Source organism: Tenrec ecaudatus, chromosome 5, assembly GCF_050624435.1.
Source record: "Tenrec ecaudatus isolate mTenEca1 chromosome 5, mTenEca1.hap1, whole genome shotgun sequence".
NCBI lineage: Eukaryota > Metazoa > Chordata > Mammalia > Afrosoricida > Tenrecidae > Tenrec > Tenrec ecaudatus.
In genome coordinates this window covers 57,832,121-57,852,738 of record NC_134534.1, presented here as the reverse complement: position 1 = coordinate 57,852,738, position 20,618 = coordinate 57,832,121, and the positions used below count along the sequence as shown (strand labels likewise).

General features: G+C 42.9%; 1 protein-coding gene across 1 annotated transcript; it reads right to left on the bottom strand.

Moving 5' to 3' along the window:
• Nucleotides 1–10,143: 10,143 nt before the first annotated feature.
• Nucleotides 10,144–10,478, bottom strand: LOC142448738 (large ribosomal subunit protein eL43-like). The gene has a single exon (XM_075550633.1). The coding sequence runs from the start codon at nucleotides 10,462–10,464 to the stop codon at nucleotides 10,186–10,188; it is 279 nt and encodes a 92-aa protein (XP_075406748.1). The 5' UTR covers nucleotides 10,465–10,478; the 3' UTR covers nucleotides 10,144–10,185.
• Nucleotides 10,479–20,618: the final 10,140 nt, after the last annotated feature.

The window sequence follows — 20,618 nt, the reverse complement described above, 5'->3', positions numbered from 1 at the left end:
AGGTAGATTGATACAATGGCTGTAGCATTTGGCTCAGACTTAGCCACGATTAGGGGATGACAGCAGAGCAGGCAGTGTTTTGTTGCTACACTCCCTAACAATAACGACAATGGTTTTCAAAAGCAGGTCTGTCTCATTTTTTAAATGATCATTTCCATTTAAATTATTTAATTGCTATAGAAGATGGTATCCTTCAAAAATGATCATTCCACTATATTCATTCTCACTCCCATTGACTAGTAGTATTACATCCTCTTCTCTTAAACAGAGATTTCCTTGGTAACCGCATTGACCAATGGAGTACAGTTGGAAGTGACACTCTATAACGTCCCAGCGTGGTGGTGTTGGGTGCTGTCTGACTGATTCTCACTCACAGCAACCTCCTGGTACAGAACTCGTGCCGTATCTTTATGAACTCATACCACCAGGTTTTTCTCTACTCGGTTGCTGAGTGGGTTCAACTACTACCCCCCACAGCGGAGCATTTAACCTGTTTAGCCTCTGTCTTGTCCCTTTGGTTCATTTGCTCTTGGAATCTAGCCACTAGTCACCAAGGTCCTCAGTGACCCGGTGGAGAAGCTACATGCAGCGTTCCACCCAACAGCTCCATCAAGGTCTCGATCATTTGTTTGCATCAACTGCCAGGCATATGAATCTTCCGATGATTCCAACTCCCCATTGCTGAAATCAGGGGTCCCTACTGAGTGATGATTAAATCGCTGATGGATGAGCAAAATAATTGATCGTTGTTTTAAGCCACTATGTTTACATGGCTTATTGAGCAGCTAAAGATAACCAGAAGAGCCACACTCGTTTTCATGCCAACTGAAATAAGGGTAAAGGTTAGGGACTCAGTTCCCTCCCTTCACGCCCTGCTCCTATTCAAAGTGCACTAAGAAGCAACATGGTCAAATGGAAGATGAACCAGAAGGACGGGCTTACACTTGAACAAACGATCCATGAAAAACTTAGTTAGCATCCACTAGATTTTCAACAGAAATCCTAAAAACATATTTGTGAAAAACAGATTTTTTAAATTGTGGCAAATTCCTCTAAAATTACATTGATGTGTGTTCATCATCCTACATCAGCTATGGGAACTTTAATGATCAAACGCTGCTGTTTTATGTTCTTGGGATGAACACAAAGGGACGAACGGACTGTTTCCTGATACATGATGATTTAAAGACGTTCAAAGTTACTGAAAAATATGGTTACCGCCCTTATCAATGCTCTGACGCAGTGAACCATATCATAGAAGAACTTTACAAAGGAGGGAGAGGAGTGCTGCAGGCCTAGATGAGTTTACTGCCTGGTCCCTGGGCACAGGCCGATTTCTGTACGGGGAAATTTCGTGGAACACTTTAATTAACCTTAAGGGACTTGGAAGTTGGCAAAGATTTGCATACTTCCCCCCTTCCTCATTCTTTATTTATGAACTGCCAAGTTCTTTTGAGAGAACAACAGTACAGTTTTATATTAACAATGAAATACATTATTTAAGAGGAAGCAATGAAGAATGAGATTGAAGAAACTAACTTAGGGTTTATCTGATTTTTCCCTAAGTTCCATCCAAATGAACATATATGAACATATCTACTTGCTCTCAGCAGTGGCTGCACTCCTTGATAAAACTGTAATAAATGGGCGTGAAGACCCTCTGGTGCTTTCTTCCTTTGATTATCTTTCCTCTCTTTTCTTCCTTCCACCCCCACCACCCATAATTCTCCAAAGTTGCTGATAACAAGCTACAAATCTGACTGTTACATTTAAAACTTAAAGGAAAAATATGGTACAAATTCCTGAAAGAAGATTGGCACCCATTGCCATTGCTGAATTATTTCCTCAAGTAATGTCTGTCCTGTTGCTTTGATCCCGAAGGGCTAAAGGAATTGAAGATAATTATTAAAATCAAATGAGTGACAAAATAGATGCAGAAAAATAGGCCTCACAGTAGTGCTGGTGATTTCTGAAATGTAAAAAAAATACATAAAATTTGTTAAGGATGGTGTACTGCAAGCAATGAACCAAATGCTATGTAGCACTTATAAATGATGCTTATGAAGAATATTTAATAGCCAGAGAAATCTTACATAAGAGCATTCTAGAAACTATAAGTAGATCATGATTGTGGGCAAAAAAAGAAGTAGAAAAGAGGAGATGCTAAGGTAAATTGGGATGCTAGATTCAATTTTCTTGTTCATAAGAGGACTGTGTTACTGGTGTAACAAGAATTGCTTTAAAGTAAATGTTAGATACTTGAGAATGCCTGATGGTAGCCGGAGAGAAAGAGACCTTGTTGAGCTGTAGTCTAAAAAGAAATGACATGTAAATATGGAAATGTTTCCTTTAGAATCATCCTTTTGTTCCATGACCCAGCGAGAAGAGGCATCTGGAAGTCACTTTGTCAGTGGGACACATGGACTCTACTCCCCTTTCTCGATTTCTCCTCAGAAGAAAGAGTCTTTGCCTGAATTCCTTACATAAGTCCTTCAATTCTCCAACATCACACAGTCTAGTGTCAACAAAGGCATTCTATTTATCAGTAAGTTTGAATCACATTGTACTTCTTAAAATCAAACGATAGCAAATGTGCATCAGGAATTACAAAGGCTTATATTAAAAAAAACAAAATAGCTACCTGATCAAAGAACAAAAAATCATACCATTGTAAATGAGAATGAGTGCAGAGTGGAGACCCAAAGCCTATCTGTAGACAACTGGACATCCCCTTACAGAAGGGTCTCAAGGAGGAGATGAGCCAGTCAGGGTGCAGTGTAGCAACAATGAAACATACAACTTTCCTCTAGTTCCTAAATACTTCCTCCCCTCCTCCACTATCACCCCAATTCTACCTTACAAATCTGGCTAGACCAGAGATTGTACACTGGTACAGATAGGAACTGGAAACACAGGGAATCCAGGACAGATGACCCCTTAGGACTAGTGGTGAGAGTGGCGATACTGGGAGGGTGGAGCGAAGGTGGGGTACAAAGGGGGAACCGATTACAAGGATCTACATATAACCTCCTCCCTTGGGGATGGACAACAGAAAAGTTGGTGAAGGGAGATGTTGGATAATGAAGACATGACAAAATAATAATAATTTATAAATTATCAAGAGTTCATGATGGAGGGGGGTAGGGAGGAAGGGGAAAAATGAGTTGATACCAAGGGCTCAAGTAGAAAGCAAATGTTTTGAGAATGATGATGGCAACAAATGTACAAATGTGCTTGACACAATGGATGGATGTGTAGATTGTGATAAGAGTTGTGCGAACCCCCAATAAAATGATTTAAAAATATATCTACCTGAAGACATCTGAAGAATGTATAGAGATATTTATTATATTGCCAGAGGTTAAGACTGAATTTGAGGGCGGGTGGGCAAACAAACTTAAAAGGAGAGAGGAAACACCTACTGGGTGTGGATTTAGCGAAACAGAAGTAGTTGACCCCTAATGTGCCAGGCACAGACATGAACTGCTGTAAGCAAAAGTTAGAAATGAGGTTAGCCTTGATTAGAAGGATGGGGGCAGGTCCAGGATATGCAAATTATCTTGATCTTCTGTAATATTTTGGGTTTTCAAAGTGATATGGGCTTGCATGCCTATGACCTTTTTGGCTAATGCTTTTGTTATGAGCCCTCATGGTGCAGTGGTGATGTGTTGGGCTGTGATCTGTGTGGTCAGCAGTTTGAAACCACCAGCAGCTTCAGTGGAGAAAGACGAGATTTTCTACCCTTGTACACATAGTCCCAGAAACCCACAGGGCTCACTGTGGGTCAGTGTTGACTCAATGGCAGTGTGTTTGGGTTTTGTTGTTGTTGTTGTTATCAGCATGTTGTTAAGGTATGGTTTACTTGGGTACTTGGAATACAAATTCCAGATTTGAGAGACCATCAGAAAGTTTGCTCTTTTCCCCTTAGTAATTCTAATCTTGCGTGAATTTGGCTTTCTTGTTTATTACACTCTTTTGCTTAAGAGATGCTTCTCCACTGAGTTTCTGTGAAAAGCGATGGAAAGATGTGGGAGTTGATGGAGGCGGGGGTGGTTGACCAGCACAGTGAGCATCACACTACTGAACATGTGAAGATGACTGAAATGGCCAACGTGTTGTTCTATATTTACATATACACGTGTTTACCACCATGTAACCGCTCACAGGTTAATGTAAAAGGTTTAAAGTGGTATTTAAAAAGTTCATGTTTGCCTTCGCTCTGCAGGCTTTCACAATAATTCCACCAAACCTTTGCGATCTGAAATGAATTTTCCTGACATTCTGGCTAATACCTTTTCCCCTTTTTTTGCCCCACATAAAACAACAGTTTTTATATTTATTTATTTATTTGTTTGTTTGCTTGGGACAAAATTGTTTGTCTCTAGACGCCAAGTCCACTTCCGTTGAACTTTTCCCCCTTTCCCCGTTTCAGTCGCTCAGACCACTGTGTGGGTTTGAGGAATAGGAATCTGAAGGGACTTTTGAAACCCGCTAGCTATGTTTACACATCCCATCTCAAGAAACAAAATCAGATTATACAACTCTTCTTCGTGTGGTTGGACTACTGAATCGTATGACATGAGAACCATATGCCAATGAAACTGTTCAAACTAAATATCAGGATAGACTAATCACCAAAAGACAAAGACACGAAAGAAAGCAACAATAATGTCCTGTGAACCCCTCCGTGTATGTGGTTCTTTCTCCCCCACACCCGGCCCCCACACCCATCCTTCCTCCTCCCCTTCTCAATATCCTCGCCCCCTCTCCTTGTTCCTGACCCCAGCTAATAGCTTTTGGACTCATCAATATCATTATTATTCATATATCTTTAGAGTAGCGATAAGGGATAAATAATGTTACCCGTACCTTGTTGGAAGCCAATCTCTCCCCTCCTCTGAAGGAGCACCACTAGACAGTGCTCGCTCCGGAAGCACATCCGAGGGCGGGTCCCCCCGGGCGGACCCCCCGCTAAAAAAAACCAAACGCCCCCCTAAAAAAACCCCAAACAGGAAAAATTTCCACTAGATGGAGCTTTCATAGTAAGCATATGGGGGAACAATCCGTTGTTGTTTTTTTGGGAGGTGCCGCCTCGTCTACTAAAATTGGAGCGACATAGGGAAGACTGGTGTGGCGGCTGCCCAAGGATGACACGCAAACTCGCAACGCGGCCCGTAGTGTTGGCGGAATAACCGCTCTGCCTGGGACCAGGAGACCCTGTAGCTGGATCGCTTTTCACGGCCTGTTGCCCCCAACTGTGCATGTTATTGGTCAGTTGACGTCCAGGAGGCAGGTTTCCCCCATAAAGTCTCAATTAACATCCATTTGAAACTTCAAAATACATGAAAGAGAATTGTTCTCTTATGAAATCCATTTCATGGGCCGGATATTTAGCTGTGACGATTCTTTGTTAATACCGTTATAAGAAATTCTTCACAAAGCAATCAGAAATCTGCTATCCAATTCTTATTTCCACAAATATGCTTCTCTTTGACAAAACAAACAAAAACGGTATATGAGAGTCGGTTACAGAGCACATCTTTAAAAATGTCTTCTCTGACATCCTTACGTAAACAACTCTAACCAGCTCTTCTCACACCTGCTGCTGCAAGCTTAGCTCATCTCCGTGTGGAGCAGCACTCTGCTGTACCTGGGGTGGGGGGTGGGGGGCGCACAGGTTGGCCACGGTGGTTCCCAGCATCCGCACTCTGTAGGACGCGCAGCAAAAACAACCAAGCTCACTGCCATCCAGAGTGACCGTACAGGACAGGGCAGAACTGCTCCTGTGGGTTTCTGCGACTGTAACTGTTTACAGGAGAAGACAGTCCCGTCTGCCGACCTTGCAGATCGCAGCCCAACCCATAACCATTCCGCTGCCAGGCTTCCACGTGGAGAATGCAGACTGCTTCAATTAGGACTGTGGTGAATCCAGTGAGACATCTTTGTCATTCAACTGTTATACTTGATTCAAGTGGGAGCCACGTGCTTTGGACATGATTCATACATGACTCAAGTGCTTCATTCACACCTACTATTTTCTGTTGTTATTAACATTAATCCTTTTGAATGCTCTTGTTTTATAATGTAATTTTAGCGGAATTAACCGTGAATGACTCAAAATCATGTAATTAATTACAGTCAGCTTCAAGCATAATAACTGTTTAATTCCTTAGCCACCCAGCCTGACATCCCAGCAGAAGTACACTTCCTGGTGGCCACTGCAGGGGGGGGGGGAGTGGTTCAGCTTGGTGAATTATGTAAATTTTTCCTGAAAAACTCAGGGATGATCAAGTGTGTGCTATTTTGTTGGGCCAAAAGACTTCAAGAAAATAAAGGGAACTACTTCCAGCAATTCCTGATGATGTCTTCCTGAACACTCGTTTCAAAGCAATTTAATTGGTGTAATTGTTTTAAGTTCCCATGGTCATATATATGTGGTTAAAAATTAAATGGTTTCTTACTAAGTGTTTCTCAATCTTGAATATATTATTTGTGACTCCAGGAGAGGGAAATCATGTGGTCTCCAGACTCTTTTAAACATAGCACCTTATCTATGTGAATGAGGGGGAGAGCAGAATGGAGACCCAAAGTCCATCTGTAGGCAACTGGACATCCCCTTACAGAAGGGTCACAAGGAAAAGAGGAGCCAGTCAGGGTGCTTTGTAGCACCGATGAAACATACAACTTTCCTTTAGTTCTTTAATGCTTCCTCCCCACCACTATTATCACCCCATTTCTACCTTATAAATCCAGCTAGACCAGAGGATGTACACTGGAACAGATAAGAGCTGGAAACACAGGGAATCCAGGACAGATAAACCCCTCAGGACCAATAATGAGAGTATTGATACCAGAAGGGTAAGGGTAAGGTGGGGGGAAAGAGGGGGGAACTGCTCACAATGATCTACTTCTAACCCCTTCCCTGGGGGACGGACAACAGAAAAGTGGGTGAAAAGAGACATTGGTCAGCATAAGACATGAAAAAAAATTATTAAAAAATTTATAAATGATCAAGGGTTCATGAGAGGGGCGGGGATGAGGAGCTGATACCAAGGGTTCAAGTAGAAAGAAAATGTTTTGAGAATGATGATGGCAACATGTGTACAAATGTGCTTGACACAATGGATGGATGGATGGATTGTGATAAGAGCTGTATGAGCCCCCAATAAAATGATTTTTAAAAACCCAAACATATTAACGCCGTCCTTTTTGTCAACAGCTTTATTGAGGTATCACGTACTTACTATATTATTTAGTTATTTTAAAGGAATAGTGAAGTGATTTTAGTGAATTTACAGAGTTAAGGGACTCTTCAGTAAAATCACAGTTTAGGATATTTCCATTACCCCTAGGAGACCGCTTATGTCCATTTTCCTAACTCCCCATTCCCATCTCCTGCCCCCAGGCAGCCACTCATCTACTTTCTGACTCTACTAATGTGCCTCTTCTGGAAATTTCATATAAATGGAATCATATAATATTTGTTCTTTCATGTCTGTTTTCATTGAGCATAATGTTGTTTTTATGGTCATCTGCTTTTGTAGAATGTTCCAATACTTTATCCCCTTTTATTGCCAAATTGTGTTTTCTAGAAGTATATTGTGGGCTGGCCCCACTATGAGAAATGATGCCCCTCAGTGGCTAAGGGCGATACAGGGGACAGCACCAGAGACACAGTGTGGGAATTGCACCTGACCTGATCCCACCACACCGAGGCAAAGTACTGGGGGAGTGCAGCAGAACAGCAAGGGAATGGAGTAGCAAGGTCCCCAGGGAAGGCTGAAAGTGGGCTTTGGGGTCAGGGCGTGGTGCCCCAATAGACTGGACTGGAAAACGCTCCTAAGGGCCAGCAAAGGATCCCTGAACTAACTACAAGCTTTTCTCTTGGGAAGTGTTCTGTTTTTTTGTTCTTTGTCAGTGGTTTGTTTTTGTTGTTTTGTTGTCTGGTTGTATACTGTTGCTTTGTTTTCCTCTGTCTTGTTTTCGTGCATGTTAGTGTCTCCACAGGTCTGTCTGAATGGGACAAGCTGGATGAACTATCTGGAGGAAAAACAACAGGACCTACAGTTCCGGGGAGACTTGGGGTGGGGGGGGTAGGGGGGTAAGGAAGTGGTGTTGACAAGCACAGGGACAAGGGAACAACATGGGACCCCAAAATGGTAGAGAAGGGGGAGTGGCAGGTCTGGTGGGGAATGATCAAGGGTAAGGTTACGTAGAGAAGAGGTATACTCTAGCCCAGGTGGCTACGAAGCATGGTAGTAGGGCAGGAGGAAGGTCAAGGGAGATGGAGGAAAGAGCTGGGAGTCAAAGGGCATTTATGGAGGTCTAGACAAGGACATGTACATGCAAATATATATAGGAGGATGGGGAAATAGATCGATGTGTCTATATTTGTAGGTTAAGTATTGAGGTGGCGGAAGGACCTTGGGCCTCTACTCAAACACTCCCTCAATGCATGAATACTTTCTTTTATTAAATTGGAACTCTATGATGCTCACTCTCCCGACACAATGGCTGGAGCCAAAGTGGGTGAACAAGTAAATGTGGTGAAGAAAGCTGATGGTGCTGGCTATCAAAAGAGATAGTGACTGTGGTCTTAAAGGCTTGAAGATAAACAAGCGGCCATCTAGCTCAGAAGCAACAAAGTCCACATGGAAGAACACACCAGCCTGTGTGATTGAGTGGTCCCGAAGGGATCAGTTATCAGGCATCAAAGAACAAAAAAATCATATCATTGACTGCACACCTCCATGATAGGATCGCTGAAGACAAATGGGTGCATTAGCAAATGTGGCGAAGAAAGCTGATGGTGCCCGGCTATCAAAAGAGATAGTGTCTGGGGTCTTAAAGGCTTGAAGGTGAACAAGCGGCCATCTAGCTCAGAAGCAAAAAAGCCCACATGGAAGAAGCACACCGGCCAGTGCGATCACGAGGTGCCAAGGGACCAGGTATAAGGCATCATGCAAAAAAAATGATTAGGGCAAAGAATATACAGATGTGCTTTATACATTTGATGTACGTATATGTATGGACTGTGATAAGAGTTGTATGAGCCCCTAATAAATTGTTTTTTTAAAAGAAGTATATTGTGTTTTGTTTATCTCTTCATAGATTTTAAGCGTGTTCTTCTGCTTTGTGGCTATTGTATATATATATATATATATATATATATATATATATATATATATATAAAATGTTGCTATGAACATTTATGTACAAGTTTTCATGTGGATTTACATCTTCACTCTTCTTGGGTGTATGGAATGGACTTTCTGACTCATGGACTAACTTGATGCTTAACTTTTTAAGAAAGTATCAAATTGTTTTTCCAAAGTGGCCACATCATGATACATTCCTTCAAGCAGGGTCTGAGGGTTCTGATGTCTCCACATCCTCGCCAACACTTATTGTCTGTCTTTTTAAATTCTAGCTATGATCATTGGTATAAACTGGTATCTTTGGGAATCCATCACAAGGTTGGATATATAGTCCCTTCCCCCAAGGGGATGAATAACAAATGTGGGTGAAGGTAGACAACAGCCAGTGGAAGGTACAAAATAATAATAATAACAATATATAATTGATCAAAGATTCACAAGGGTAGGAAGGGAGGGGAGGGAGGGGAAAATGTTTTGGAAATGATGATGGGAACATATGCACAAATATGCTAGATACAATTGATGTATTGACTGCTAAAAGAGCTGTAGGAGCCCCAATAAAATGATTTTTAAAATAAATAAATAAATATACTGGTATCTTGTGGTTTTGATTTGCATCTCTGATGGCCAGTAATATTAGGCATCTTTTCTTGAGGTTCATTGGTTATTTATATATCTTTTTTTGTCAAAATGTCCATTCAATTTTTTTCTTTACCCATTTTTGCATCTCTTTGAGTAATCATGGCCAAACATGATTAAGCTCTAGGCTAATATTCAAAAGGTCAGTGACCCCAGCTCACAAGTTGCTTTAGGGTAGAAAAGACCAGATGATCTAGCCCCACAAAGACTGGACTTGGAAAGGCTGGGGACATTTCTACTCTGTTGTATAGGATTGCTATGAGTTAGAATCATTTTAACAGCAAACAACACCAATCTTCTTACTGTTGAATTATGAGTCCGTTATATATATATATTTTTTAATTAACCCATTTATTACAGGCCAGAGAGGTTTCAGATAGTGGAGCTTCTACTGGTCTTTCAATTCCTTCAGTCTTCTGATGGCAGACTTTACTGTGACAGCAGAGGTGGTATTGTAGGTCCAGGCCCCACCGGCAACTGTCTTCATGCAGGAACCGCAGTGCCAGATGCCCACGGCGTGTCTCTTCATCTTGGTTTTGCCGCAGAAGGAGCAAGTGTACTTGGCATGTTGGCTGATTTCAATTTTCTTCACCATTTTCCTGAGGGAGGCGCCATAACGGGTCCCATATTTGCCCAGGATCCCGACCTTCTTGGTGCGTTTGGCCATCTTGCCGCAAACTAGTCCCGAGCCAGAGAGGAGTCCGTTATATTTTCTGGATACTTGATTTACAAATACTTTCTTCCTCTTTGACTTTTTTCCATCTCTCTCTCTCTCTCTCTTTTTTTATGGTGTCTTCAAAATCACAAACGCCTTAAAGGTCCAATTTATATGCTTTTGTATTGCAACTAAGAAATTTCTGCCTAACAAGAGGTTATAACGATTTGCTCCTAGGTTTTCTTCCAAGAGTCTTAAAATTTTAGCTCTTATATTTAGGCCTATGATCCATTTTGAGGGAGTTTTTGTGTCTACTAGGAGATAAAGATTTAAATTCATTTATTTGCATGTGGATACCCAATTGTCCCAGCACCATTTGTTGTGAAGACTGTTACTCCCCCATTGACCGGCCTGGCACCTTTGTGGAAAATCAATTGAGCATAATGGAAGGGCCTTTGCTATGCTAATATATGTTGTGAATCTCCAACCGGGAGGATATACAAATGCTTCCCAAACAGTTTTCAACCAGGAATCCCACCCTGTCCTTCCTTTTTAGGAGTACAGACTTACCACAGTCCTCACTGCTGCCTGCAGAGCAAACTTCAGAGAATGCTTTTCTTCTGTATTTAGAGGTCTAACAACTTCCCATTTTCTTGTTTGTTGTGACAGCTAGAGCCTGAGGGTCATGTTTAAATTGCAACACCAAAGATAGTCTCTAATAATATGCAAATGCAATGGCATCTCTTATACAGAAATGTAAGTAAAGACTGATGAAAATATTTGTTACTGAGTAAGCCTGTATTTTATGCATGTTCCTACAAAGTTAGACAGTTCCACAGATGCAGTTTCTACTCTGTCCCATAGGGTCTCCTTGAGTCAGAATCGACTCGATGGCTGTGAGTTTGAGAAATGAAAGGGAATGTTCTTTTATTTTTTTTATTAAAAGATAATTTTATTGGGTTACAACTCTTGTTACAATCCTTACATTGATTGCACCAGGCATGTTTGTTCATATGTTGCCTCCATTCATTTCTAGACATTTAGTTTCTATTGAGCCCTTGGTATCAGCTCATTTTTCCCCTTCCCTACCCCCGCCCATACCTTGGTAGTTTTTAAATTATTATTATTTTCATATCTTACACAGACCGCTGTCTCTCTTCCCCATTATTTTCTGTTGTGTATGGTTATGTGTCGATCATTGCGCCTGGTTCCTCCTTTCTCCCTTCCTCTCCCCTCCCTTGACCGCTACCCTTCTGGTATCACTATTCCCACTCCTGTTCCTTGATTCCATGAGTTCTGAGGCCCCATCTCTTTTCCATACCAGTGTACATGTTCTGGTCTAGTCTGGATTAAGAAGCAGTACTGGGGTCATAATAGTAGGGGTTGAGGAAACCTCAAAGAGCCAGAGGAATACTGTGTGTTTCATTGATGCTTTACCGCACCCTATTGACTCATCCCTTCCCTGTGGCCCCTCTGTGGCGGGATTGTTCTATTATCTACAGATGGGCTTTGGGTCTCTGCTCCTGGCCCTCCCCACCCCTCTCTCCTGTTCTCAACAAAATGTTTCTGTGTCTTATATGTTTGCTGATGCGTATTACCTGGTCCTTATGACTCCTCATGATCTCACCGATGGTGTGCTACTTCCACATGGGCTTGTTGCTTTTTTGCTGGATGGCTGCTTGTTTTAACTTAAAGCCTTTAAGACCCCAGACACTATATCTTTTAATAGCCGGCACCATCCACATTCTTCACCACATTTGCTTATGCACCCGTTTTGTCTTTAGCAATTTTATTTGGAGGGTGAGCATGTCCTTCCTCTGTTTCCTTTTACCTTCCTCTTGCCCCACCATCACTTTTACCCTATTTCTGTGTCTTTGAACTTCCTCTTAGCTAGTTTATTGCTGCTCTGACACCCTCAGGATCTCTATCTCCTCCTTGTTGTTGACTCTAATTCCCTAGTTGTTCCCCTGTCTATGGCACTGCCTGCTCCCCGCACCCTTCCCCTGATGCCCTTACACCCCAAGAGCCCTTGGGGCCAGAAAGGGAATGTTTATAGGCCTTTTGAATGAATTTTTTAAAGGTGAATTTTGTATGTTGTGTTTAAACTCTCTAGTAAAACCAGCTGAAATGGATTCATACTACCCTAACTAATGTACTGATTTTCTAACCTTGCTCCATCATTCTGTTAATGATTTAATGTTTGCATGATTTCATGATTTACATATGCGCATATATGTGTATAAGCATGTATGTATAAAGCATATATATCCTACATACACAGGCAAGGAAAAAGCTATTTCTCTAAAATCATAGAAGCCTTTGTCAAACAAGAAAATTAAAATGTGAAGCTACTGTTTCTCAATCGCTTCATCTATTACTTCATCTAAGTAGTATTTCCATCTCTCTAACACTTCCCCTCAAATTCTACATTCTTCCATTTATACTATGTCAAAACAGCAGCTTTAGTATCCTCGAGGAACTAAAATTATGTTCCTTTCCAATGTTAATTGAGTTTGGGGAACAAAAAAGAAGTCCAAAGGGGCAAGATCAGGGCTGTAGGTCACCTGGGGTAAGTCTTCCCACTGAAAATCTCTTCGAACAGCAACCCTTGAAGAATGAGCAACTACATGGTCATGATGAGGAAACGTTCACTGGCATGGCTTTGCTGGTCTTTTTCCGACTGATACAGTTTTCTGCTCCCTTGAAATCAACAGTAAATCTCTGTGACCATCCCGTGTCCTTTAAGAAAACTTATTGAGATCTTTCCTTTGGAATTCCGAAAACAGAACTGCTTTAAACGTAACTGGTCTGGCAGGTCCCCTTGGAAGCCACTGTTTTAATTTGATTTTTTTCCTTCAAAGGAAGGCATCCTAATGAGACTAAGACAAGTAAGTTACATCCACCGATCACAGAGACACGTTTAAACATGTTTTGCTTGGATAAAACCTGCGCATGATGAACTGAAAACTTAGCAATGATGGCTTAGTTACCCTAGTGGGTGTATGTATATGCATGTGTAAAAGGATTGTATGAATGAGTTTCCAAATACATAATAATGGCCATGACAATTTACTTTGGCATCTTTTACTATACCGAATAAAATGTATCATAGAGAATACGTTGCCAGGTGCCATTGAGTTGGTTCAGATTCATAGTGACCAAATATGTACAAAGAAGGGAACCAGGCCCAGCCCTGCACCCTCCTCACAACGTGCATCTTTGAGATCATTGTTGGAGCCGCCGCTGCGTCCCTCTGTTTCACTGATCTTTTACTAAACTAAGCATGGTGTCCTTTTCCAGGGACTGGGCTCTCCTGAGACCATGTCCCAAGTGTAGGAGACAGAGACTCGGTTCTCGCCTCTGAGCTGCGTGATTCTAGCTGTACTTCCATCCAGACAGACTGGCTTGTTCTAGCAGTTCACGATGTTTTCACTATTCTTCTCCAACACCTGGATTCAAAGACGTCCATCTTCCTTGGATCTCCCTCATTCATCATCGAGCTTCGCATTCATATGAGGTGATTGAAAATACGATGGCTTGGGTCAAGTAGACCTTAGTCCTTAGAGTGACATCTTTGCTCTTTAATCCTTTAAAGAGGTTTTGGGAGGCAGATTTGTGCAGGGCAACACATCGTTTGATGTCCTGACTGCTGCTTCCACGAGTGTTGATTGTATATCTAAGTATAATGAAACCCTGGACAACTTTTCTCCATTTGCCATGATGCTGTCTATTGGCCTTGTTGTGAACATTTTTATTTCCCTGACATAGAGTTGCTACCCATACTGATGACTGCTTGCCAGCTTTGATTTCCACCACCTAGAGCTTCAAGTCCTCCGCACTCTCCACAAGCAAGGCTGTGTCATATGCAGTACATCGGTTGTAAGTGAGCCTTCTGCCAAACCTGATGCCACATTCTTTTTCACACAGTAAGACGTTAGCTATATGTAGTACAGGATGGAAAATGGAAAGCCTTCTTCTTCCTCTTGGTCAATGTCCGAGTACTATGTATTTTTGTGGCTATTTTTATTTCAACTATTCCAACCATGTGCAATGGTTCCAGAAGCATGTCACCAGTCCTGTATTAGGGGCGTTTAATTGTATTCTATTATATCATTTGTTATCTGAAGCCATGCTTTTTTTAAAATCGTTTTATTAGGGGCTCATACAACTCTTACCACAATCCATACATACATCAATTGTGTAAAGCACATTTGAACATTCATTGCCCTCATCATTCTCAAAACATTTGCTCTCCATTTAAGCCCCTAGCATCAGCTCCTCATTTTCCCCTTCCTTCCCCACTCCCCCTTCCCTCATGAACCCTTACTAATTTAAAAATTATTATTTTGTCATATCTTGCCCTATCCGATGTCTCCCTTCACCCACTTTTCTGTTGTCCGTCCCTCAGGGAAGAGGTCACATGTAGATCCTTGTAATTAGTTCCCCCTTTCCAACCCACCCTCCCTCCACCCTCCCAGTATCGCCACTCACACCACTGGTCCTGAAGGTATCATCCGCCCTGGAGACCCTGTGTTTCCAGTTCCTATCTGTACCAGTGTGCATCCTCTGGTCTAGCCAGACTTACAAGATAGAATTGGAATCATGATGGTGGAGGTGGGGAGGGGGAGCATTTAGGAGCTAGAGGAAAATTGTATTTTCCATCGTTGCTACATCGCTCCCTGACTGACTCGACTCCTTTCCGATACCCTTCTGTAAGGGGATGCCCAGTAGCCTACAAATTGGCCTTGGGTCTCCATTCTGCACTCCCCTCTCATTGACTATGATAAGATTCTTTGTTCTGATGATGCCTGATACCTGATCCCTTTGACACCTCGTGAACGCACAGGCTGGTGGGCTTTGTTGCTTCTGAGCTAGATAGCTGCTGATTTACCTGCAAGCCTTTAAGACCCAGACACTATATCTTTTGATAGCCAGGCACCATTAGCTTCCTTCACCACATTTGCTTATGCACCTGCTTTGTCTTCAGCGGTTATGTCAGGAAGGTGAGCACCATAGATGCCAATTTAATAGAAGAAAGTATTCTTGCATTGAGGGAGTACTTGAGTGGAGGCCCAATGTCCACCTTAATACTAAACCTATAAATATATGCACATCGATCTATTTCCCCATCCTCATATATAAATATATTTGCTTATGTACATGCCTTTATCTAGACCTCTATAAATGCCCTTTGCCTCCCAGCTCTTTCCTCAATTTTCTTTTACTTTCCTCCTGTCCCATTATCATGCTCAGTCCCCACCTGGATTTCAGCAATTCCTCTTGGTTACATTACCTTTGATCATGCCCTACCAGGCCTCCCACACCCTCTTCACCACCAATTTGGATCACTTGTTGTTCCCTTGTCCCTGGGTTTGTTAATACCATTACCTTTCCCCCCCACCTCCCCCTCTCCCATATCCCCCCCCCAAACTTTCGGTCCCATTGTTTTCTCCTCCAGATTGTTCTTCCAGCCTCTTATTTAGACTGACCTGTGGAGATAATAACATGAACAAAAACAAGACAAGGAAAAATCAAGCAAGAATGCACAACAAAACAATAACAACAACAAACCAATGACAAAAAACAAAACACAACAAGAAAGAAAAGCTTGTAGTTAGTTCAAGGATTATTTGTTGGCCTTTAAGAGTGTTTTCCAGTCTAGTCTGTTGTACCATGCCCTGGCCCCACCTTCAACATTCCCTGGGGACCTCACCGCTCCATCCCCTTGCTGTTTTGTTGCACCCCCTTAGTGTTTTGCCTCAGTGTGGCAGGATCAGATCGGGCACAATTCCTGCACTGTGTCTCCGGTGTTGTCCCATGTAGGGCTAGAGGTCAGTGAGGGATGTCATTTCTCATAGTGGGGCTGGCCATGTGGTCCTCTCTGTGGACTCTCTGCTCTAATTGGGAACATCGTCCTCAAGGCCTGGTGGGCCAGGATGTGCTCCACTCTCTCCTCCTCCCACTTCATCTGCTCCCGTGTTCTCTGATCAGATATGTCCCTCTGCCAGGCTGCAGATTCAATGCCGTCCTTTGAACAAATTCTTCTGGGGAGAGGGGCAGGTGTCCATGGAGCAGTTGGGATTGGGGATGGCCTCCCAGACCTCTCCACTGGTTCCCTACTCCACACCGGCATGTTGCATTCACATCTTGGAGCACTGGGTTGAAGTCTGGTCCCTCTTTCCCTGTGGAGATATGAACAATACCCTCCCCTTGAGTGGGTTAGTGCCCTGTTCCCCCACTACCCATTTCTTTATTATTATTATTTTTTCCTTTCCCCACTTCCTTTTTGGTTGTCTACCATGTCTATCCCTGTATTTGGTCTGGTCCCTGCCCTGTTACCTCTGAAACCATGCTCAAGGTTTGCTCAGCATCTTAAGGTTTCCTTTCTTTCTTCTGGCTCCTGGGAGACCATTTCCTTTCTTAAGGGGCCACACACAGCTTTTGAATTTAGATGGTCTCTTTTCTATGCTTGATTTCTCTCTCTCTTTTTCTTACCATGGTATGTTGTAATTACCTCCAAAGCTCTGTCAACAAAGGGGACATGGTTTGCTAGAAGACAGTGTGAAGTTAAATAGTTAAAGCTGCCTCAGCCTTCCGTGATCTGGTAGAAAGCTCCTGTTTGCTGTAGGCAGATGTAGATGACGTCATAGCTCATAGGGTAATATCTTGGAAATGGTTAAATTGTTACTTTTATGCCCTGCCGGGGTGGGGAGAGAATGGAGAAAGTTGAGATTTCACACAAATGTTAGGGCATCCACGTTCCAGGAAAATCTCATTTCACTCAGACCCCCAATTCTGCTAGAGGCGGGAATAAATTACCCCCTCTGAGCTGCACAGTAAGTAGTTTCAGAGTGTTGGATGGAATGTTGATCAGGCATGGCCTGAAACAAACAAGAGGCACCAGTCTGTGACACCAGACATTAGTGACAGCAGTTTGTCTATGTATCCTGAGAATGTCAGACTCTGAAACTGCCAGAAGAATGAACAAATCTATCTAAAAATCAGTAGGAGGGGATAATCAAAGGCAATGTCAGTGGAAGTTCTTTATGCCCCAGAAAGATGATCAATAAGACTCTCTACTATGGGAAACAGAAGGATTTTTCCCAAGTTGTCTCCCCCAAATATATGCCAAACTTAGCTGCTTGCGAATGACTATACACTTGGAGGTCATCAGGAGTAGATCAGGGGTCATTCTCCCTAAGAGCTAACAGCCATCTAAACCAAGCAGACACCACTGTTTATCCCACAACAAATAGGGCCCACTCCCTTCTGATAAGGATAGTAGTTGTCTATTTTATTGTAGGAGACCCCAGAGAGGTCAAACCCGCCCAAGAATGACTAAGGCTAGGCTGCCATCATGAATCTAGGTTCCGCCCATCTTGTCACATATACACCCCTAGACCTTCCCATTCCTATGCGCACACCCCTAGCTCATCCCCTTCCTGTCATGCTTGTGCCTATCATACATTCCCTTCCTGTGATATGTATGCCTATTGTACTGCCCCTTCCTGTAACATGTGGTTACCTGTAATCATGCCCCCCGAAGGAGATATAACCCTTGGTTAGCAATAAAGTTGGGCTCTCCTGCTCTCGCTCCCAAGGTTCCCTCCTGCTCTCAGACCAGGGGCTCTCCTGTTCTCGCTCCTGAGGCTCTCTTACTGGTCTCTCCCCCGACTCTCTCCTTGGCTCCCTCTCCTCCCCTGCTTCCCATTTCCCTTGTCCTCCTTCCCTTCCCTGAGGTGAGCAATGCTACCATGTAATGTGTGTGACGCCATTATTGCAATGCCTCTTATCTATCAAGCTCTCGTTGACTATAATATAAATAATATAATAAATATAATATAATCTATATATCTCAGCTATACAATTGTGCTTACTGAACCTGTGGGTAGTGGTAGGGGGCTGCCCTCTCAAAACCTCATAGCACACTCTACCATAAATTAACAAGGAGGTTTTCGAAAGGGGGCCAAAGACAAATCTAGGAATGGGTTTGGGGCTCCCACTAAATCCTAACAATTAGTTCTTACATTATGGCCCTGCTCGAGATTCGCTCAAGGAGGGAACACAGAAGATATGGGTGCTACGAAAAGGCATGGTGACGAACTTAGATGGTGCCCGGCTATCAGATAAAGTAGTATCTGGGGTCTTAAAGGCTTGTTTCCAAACAAGCAGCCATCTAAGAGAGATGTCAACTAAGTCCACATGGAAGAAGCGCACCATCATCAGTCCCAAAGGATGGTAAATTATATAGCCCTAAGTCGAAACTGGGAATAGTATCAGAGTCTAAATTATGAGAATCTGGTTTTAGGAAGGCTATCGATGACGCTGGGAGCCCAAGATACATTGGTGGGATCGACATAGAAAATAACCCTCCAGTGATCCACTCTATCCATAATAGAGGGGTGTGAAGAAACTGGTTACCCAACGGAGTGGACTGGAGATGACATAGAAGATCAAAACGAAAAACCTGATTGAAATGGTTCAAACCCCCTCTGAAGCACATTAGGCCTGATCTAGTCTTTAACATTTTCTGTATATTCATATTGGGGTTTATCTCAGATGTGTTTGGTCATTGGGAGTGATCTTGAATTTTTGTTATGGTTTTCTGTTTTTCAATATATGAAACCAGGATTGAGGAAACTATAGGGACAGCAAGTCGAATAAGAGTACATGAGGGGTGCAGAGGAGGGGGTGGTGGTAAATGGAGCTGAGGTCAAGGAGTCCAGGAAGGACAGGAAGGCTTGGAGACTGATGGTGGTGGCGATTGTACAGCACTGCGTGCTGTGACTGAGCTATGGAATGATGTGATTTCTGTATTAGCTCCAATAAAATGGTTTTTTTGTAAAGAGAAAAACCAAGAAGAGGAAATAAGATAGACGAAGAAGAGGAGAAGAGCCAGAATGCTCCTTAGAATCGAGGCTGGGTAGCATTCTTGTGGAATACTTTGGGCATGCTATCAGGAGAAACCAGTCATCATGCGTGGCACCGAAAAAAGTGCATGGACACAATGGCTGGCACGGTGGGCACCAGTGTGGCAGCCACGTGAGACTGGCACAGGAGCGGGCAGCGAAGCTGAATGCACTGGATGGCATCTAACAGCAACAATGGCCACACATCGCCCAGACTTCCTGCTGATGGCAAATCATAGTAGCTTTAAGCAGCGGGGAGTTTCTTAATTCCATCCTTTCATGAATAGTTGGGAGCCCCTTCTTCGCCTGGTCCCGTGCCATTCCCCCATACTGGCGTATTGGAGACTATGGCTGCAGGTGCTGTGCTTGCCCACTTTCCTGAGGTTCCCCCAGGCCCTTCCTTGATCATCTGCTTCACCAAAGACCATGTCCCCTACTGGTGGATCTCTTGAGAACCTATCCAAAGCAAGTGAGTTGGGCAATGTCTTGTGATGCATAAGGTTTTTGAGGTTAACCCCACCACCACCACCTTTTTATTGTGAAGTGGGTGAAGGTTTGTCAAACCAATCAGTTTCTCATTTAATAAACCATATACATTTTGTTTCACGTCACTGATTGCAATTCCCATAATGTAGCATCATTCATCCCACTTCCTCCTGGCGTTTCCCATTTCCATTCTTCCTCTCCTTTCGTCTCTGCTTTCTGAACTTGGTTCTTGGGAAAATGCTGCCATTTCAATCTGATGGTTGGTATCTCTAAAGATAACCTGCCCAGCATTATTGTTTACATTATTCATATTCCTATTGTTTTCCTGAACACCACTTCCTTTCCCCACCTTCTCCCCCTCTCCCATGACCCCCACCCCCGCATCTGTCGGTCCTGTTGTTTCCTCCTCAAGATAGTTCATCCAGCCTATCTTATTTAGACAGACCTGCGGAGATAATAACATGCACAAAAACAAGACAGAGCAAAACAAAGCAACAAAAGAAAACAAAACAACAACCAAAAATCAATGACAAACAACAACAAAGAAAAACTTGTAGTTAGTTCAAGGACTGTTTGTTGACCTTTAGGGGTGTTTTCCGGTCAAGTCTGATGGGGCGCCTATCCCAGGCCCCAAAGTCTATTTTTGGTATTCCCTGGGGACTTCGTTGCTCTGTTCCCCTTGCTGTTTTGTTGCACGCCCTTAGTGTTTTCCCTTGGTGTGGTGGGATCAGATGGGCACAATTCTCACACTGTGTCTCCACTCCTTGATAC